This window comes from Tachysurus vachellii, chromosome 11 (genome assembly GCF_030014155.1).
Source record: "Tachysurus vachellii isolate PV-2020 chromosome 11, HZAU_Pvac_v1, whole genome shotgun sequence".
Classification (NCBI taxonomy): domain Eukaryota; kingdom Metazoa; phylum Chordata; class Actinopteri; order Siluriformes; family Bagridae; genus Tachysurus; species Tachysurus vachellii.
This window is the reverse complement of record NC_083470.1, coordinates 3832101-3837500: the sequence shown is the minus strand read 5'-3', so window position 1 is coordinate 3837500 and position 5400 is coordinate 3832101. Positions and strand designations below refer to the sequence as shown.

Sequence of the window (5400 nt, the reverse complement as noted above, 5' to 3'; positions counted from 1 at the left end):
ACACACACACACACGCACACACACACAAAGCTATATAATAACAAATAACAAACAGGGTATTTATTACTGTAACTAAATAATCATCCTACCTTTAGCAATAAATATGAAATCTTTTGTTTCAGAGAAACAATTACACTCGCTACTGAAACCGGTTAAATACGTTTTAAATCAAGCTCCTTAAATAGAAATGCATAGAAGTATGAAATTTAAATATTACACTGATATGTGAATGCTGAGTTTTTTATTTAAGATTCGATAATTCTGCCCTTTATTTAACTATCTTTTTGAAACTAACTCAGATTTTTAAAGTGAACGGATTAACATTAATAATTGAACATGATTTAAATTATTTAATAGAAGTTTCTGTTCCTAAACGTTCCACTGATAAACAAATTGAGTCGGAGTTGACTTTGGTGCTTGGACTAATAAACATAATAACTTCCCCAAAGTGAAATAAAAACATTCGTTGAGCTTGTGGCTATAATTCAGACCCCCGGGGGAACTAATTGAGTTCGCATGTTTCTATATAATGCGTAAATATACTAATGCGTATATAATGCGTAAATATACTAATGCGTAAATATACTAATGCGTATGTAATGCGTAAATATACTAATGCGTATGTAATGCGTAAATATACTAATGCGTAAATATACTAATGCGTATATAATGCGTAAATATACTAATGCGTAAATATACTAATGCGTATATAATGCGTAAATATACTAATGCGTAAATATACTAATGCGTATATAATGCGTAAATATACTAATGCGTAAATATACTAATGCGTATATAATGCGTAAATATACTAATCACAAAATCTATAAATAAACGCAAAAATGTTTGTAGGTAAATTGTGTTCAAAATATATTCCTGTGTTAATGCGTCGCTTAAACACGAGGTCGGTGAATGGAGCAAAACTCACCTCTGATGTGTAAAGGTCCCTCCAACCTCGTACCGTGTTTCACCTCACTCGAGCCGCCAGGGTTCTCTGTGCCCTGCGGGTCCTTGTCCGACCGGCGATACACACCGACGCCCACCTCCTCGAACACGTTAAACATCTCGTACACACGCGCCGTGTAGCCTGCCAGCTCCGTCACCTAACACAGGAAGCAAGAAGGGACTTTGGAAAATAAATAAGTGCTCACTTAAAGCTCACACACGCTGTATAAATGGCATCGAGCGCATGTTACTAAATACTTATAATTACAGCCCAATACCACCACCTTTAGGATATGACGGAGCATCTCACCTCCTTGTACGAGCTCATAATTCGTTCCACGGCGTCGGCTCCTGCGTTTAAAAGGTTCCTGGCTGTGGTAAAGGCCTCTGTGCGCTCGCTCACCAGTTCTTCCTCCTTCATCCCCATCACTGTCTGCTTCAAGTCTTCTGAATCTGAAATGAAAAAAAAAACACAACACTATGACATAAGGACGAAAGAGAAACACAGTCGTGTGCGTCACGCCGGGAGGTTAACAGGTTAACGTGAAATGCTACAAATATCACGAACGACACGTGTGGGAATTAGTTCTCACTTAGCACGGCCAGACACAGGCTAGGAGCTGGTGTGTAAAACATACAGAGCTATTAAAGCTGTGTTCGTGTATTACAGCCAAAACTCAGTAAAGAACGAAGCAGGACACACACAGAGCTGCTGTTACAGACAATCAATCAACACCTTCTGACCAATCAGATTTGAGAAATCCGACTCGTATAAAACTCGACCGAAAGGCTTTGATAATTAAGACTTCACTTTAAGTTAAATAAAAGTATTTGAGGTGTTTCGCGTCGTCGTGGTAACTAAGGCTATGTCACTACCTACTGGAACAGTCCACGATGTCAGGGATTATCAATACACGTGTCCTGATTAATACATCGTTTAAGAGTGGATTGTCTCAGCACACTATAAAATACATAAAGTATGCTGTGGTATATATAGATTTGTAATTATTAACATGTTATTCACTAGTTTTGGTCTCTGATCCACAGCTCCTACAGTCTGCCATGTTTTATTTAGGATTGTACACAGGGAAGCGTGCGGGTCGTACCGTGTGAGGAGTACCCTGGAGCGGTGATGATGGGCACGGCTACCATGACGAGACCCGAGGCGCTCCACAGGTACTTCATGAGGAACTGTTCGAGCATGACGTACCACAGCCGCTTGAAGAGGATGAGGTTGATCTGCGAGCGCAGCGCCGTGTAGCTCCGCTGCAGCTGCGACATCTCCACCTGCGCAGGGCACGACGGCAGAGTCGCGCGCACACGCGCAGACACACGTACGGACACACGAACACACAGCAGGTGAGCATCATAATATAACGGTGCAGGCTTTCAAGTGAACTCACTATCAGTAGGAAAAAAAAGTGTCCCTTTCCTTTCCTGAAATTTTGGGCCCTGTTTCAGATGAGTCACCGGTCACGGAAAGTGTGTGAAAGCCTACAGCGGAGTCTGTGTGTGTGTGTGCGCTAAAAGGCCAATGACCATTGTGTGTGTGTGTGTGTTTTTTTTGAGGGTCAGAACGGCCTGATACTGGAATCTGCCCCAGTTCCAGGGTGTTCTCTTTATTCCAAAGCACATGATGCTCCTTTGGTCTAGGAATAGTAACTACTGCATAAGCACATTGTGTTTCTTTACAGGCCTCGTGTTGTAACAGGCACAAGAACGACTTAACACAAACGTGAGGCAGGGCAATATGGCAAAAAGATACGTTTGTTCAACATCTGTTTGTTCGAGGGCCTTAAATTGGTCGACGTTTTCTGTAAAGAGAACTGAATGTAGGAGGGAGTCTCCAGTGTTGGAGCGCTTTATACAAACAAGGGAACTGCTAAACTGAACGTTTTGTACCATGTCAAAGTGTTCCAGAAGGAGGACTTTGTGTTTTGAGGCTTCTGTCTTTCAGAGAGAAATAAAGAGATGTGGGAACTGGTAAAAAGTGGGAACTGTAATATAGCTGTTATAACATAATGAATAACAGGAAGTAACCTTAAGAGAACATGAAAAGTAAACTCAGTACAGGAACAGGGACATAAACTGTAAAATATTGATTTTTTTTAACTATAAATTATAGATTATTTCTCTTATTAATACCACAATAGACATTTATGTTCAGTGTAAAGGACTGTAATCAGAATACCTTGTGACCCCCGTAGAAGGCGATCTCCTCCGAGTTGGCGATGATGCGTGAATGCATGTACCTCAAGTCCCCTTTCCTCTTGGCCTCCTCGGCCACCAGCTTGCCGAAGCGCGGGGAAAACGCCCGCAGGATTTTGGCCGTGAGCGCCACCACGATGCCGGCGATCACCGACGGCCAAGTCGTGTTGGCACCTTTAGACTGTGCAGTTTTGATCAGCGTGTAGCAGGTCATCACTACGTCCAGGCAGGGCTTCGTCAGGTTGGAGTACAGGTGGGCCACAGAGCCGGCGAACATCACAACGTCCTCCGTCAGAGACTGGTCCGGGTTGGCCAGCCTGCCGTCCATGTTGCTGACGCGATAATAGGTCTGGTTGCTGAAGTAAAGCTGGTAGGCATGGCTCACCAGCCTGGTGCGAAACGCCAGAGTTAGCTGGCCTTCCAGATAACGGATAGCGCTGTTTACAAACGTCGCCGGGATAGCGATCAGGAGCCATTTGGTTAACTCCCACACAAAAGCCTGGGGGTCTTTTTTCACTATGGTCTTCACTATTTTACCGTCCAAGTTGGCGACGTAAATAGACAGAAATGTGCGCGAGATCAGAGCCAGTGAGTGAAAACCCAGAAGTCCCAGCTCTTTGCAGAAAAAACGAGGGAAAAGGATGCTCAGGAGCCGCTTTAAGCGCAAGAGGAATTCTCGATTCAGAGCAGGTGAGTTTCTCTTCCTCTTTCGTCTCTCCGTGACCTCCGCCGGCTCTCCGTTCGTGTGACGCACGTTCGGTCTGCCGTCCTGAGGATCTGGACGTCCTTTAAGTCTTTCAGAAACGTACGGGTAGAGTCTTTTCACTCCGTACGCAGCGACGAGAAGGAACACCACTTTCTTGGCTGCTGAAGACCTCTTCAGTTGCGAGGGAAGTTTTGAATATACTACAGGCATATTTATTTAATTTATTTATTTATTTATTTATTTATTTACCTCGCAGAGCACGGCCGAGACACTAGTTAAGGCGAGCTAGTGCGGTTTCACGCATACTAATCAGGACAAGTGTGTAACATTCAAGTTTCTGAATTTTGGAAGACGAATTTAACGTGACGATGAACGTAAAGCCTTTTTTTACACGTTTTTTGCAAGTCGTATTATAAACCTTTTTTTTTTTGTAGTTCCCAATGCAAGTTAGTAGAAATTTGTTTACTTAAAAAAAAATAATAATAATAAAATAAAAAAAGAACTTTTTTTTTATGAACGTACCTTTACTAACCAAAATAAAACGTTCCCACAACGTTGTGAAATGGTTCTCTGAGTAACCAAAGGAGAAAGACAGGGTAGTTTGGGTGCAAGACTTTAGTCGGTTTGTAGTTTTTGACCCCTGATGTAGCTAAATAAGGGTGAAAAATAAAAATAATTTCACACCTCAAATTTCACAAACCATTCAAACTAAAAAATATTCCAAGCAAAAACAAAACAAAAACAAACTTAACACAAGTTTAACACAGTTGTTAGCAACGTGAGCTTGTACACGATATGAAGTAAAACAAAGATAACTAAGTCGTTAGATCACTAGTTAACTAGTTGTATGTTGACAATGTTTACTAAAGCTATGTCGTGTACTTTCCCAACATCAGGACGTATAAACAATAACAAACGCTAATATTTATAAGGTTTATAATCAGCTAGTTGCTGTGGAAACAAATGACCTCCTACTGTAGCTACTGTACACACAGCTAACCCCGGTAACACTAGTGCAGTTAAATCACATTTATGTAGGTTAATAGCCGAACAACTAGTTTACAGTTTAACGTGGTTAGTGATGAGTTAAATAGCAGTGTTATTAAGGCATACTTACGTTTATAAGTTGACGAATGCTAGCTAAATCTCACCATAGCATCAAGGAAGTGTCTATGCTAACTGGTGCGGTTTGCTAGCTGCTAGAACTCTGAGAGAACTTTATCTTCTATTATTTTAATTCACAAACGTTTCTACAATCCGACTGATTATCATCGTCATGAGTGAGCGACGCTGTTTATAGCCATAATTAACCTTGCGCAGAACAAGCCCTTTTTCTTCGTGGACCACAAGTTGAGTTGACTGTAGTGGCTGAATACTAAACGACTTCCTGATCCCTAGTTTATGTGCACTAGATATAATGTGAAATAATGGTTCCTGCTGCCTACTTAGGGAACTTTGTGTCGTTTTGAGATTTGATCTTTGTATTTGTCTTCACATAGCCTGAGTATCAGACTACAGCAGTGTAGCCCAATAGGAGCAGG

At 41.6% G+C, this 5400-nt stretch overlaps 1 protein-coding gene across 2 annotated transcripts in view; it reads right to left on the bottom strand.

Moving 5' to 3' along the window:
* abcd1 (ATP-binding cassette, sub-family D (ALD), member 1) overlaps nt 1-5400 on the bottom strand; it is a 17580-nt gene extending 12180 nt beyond the window's left edge. The window contains exons 1-5 of one of the 2 annotated variants that reach the window (XM_060880823.1): nt 4977-5400; nt 3137-4508; nt 2052-2232; nt 1256-1398; nt 929-1103 (exon numbers count right to left, since the gene is read on the bottom strand). In XM_060880823.1, the coding sequence (XP_060736806.1) occupies nt 929-1103; nt 1256-1398; nt 2052-2232; nt 3137-4069 (1432 nt within the window). In that variant the 5' untranslated portion in view covers nt 4070-4508; nt 4977-5400. Of the gene's footprint in view, nt 1-928; nt 1104-1255; nt 1399-2051; nt 2233-3136 lie in introns of both variants that reach the window. The other variant, XM_060880824.1, reaches the window with a different exon arrangement.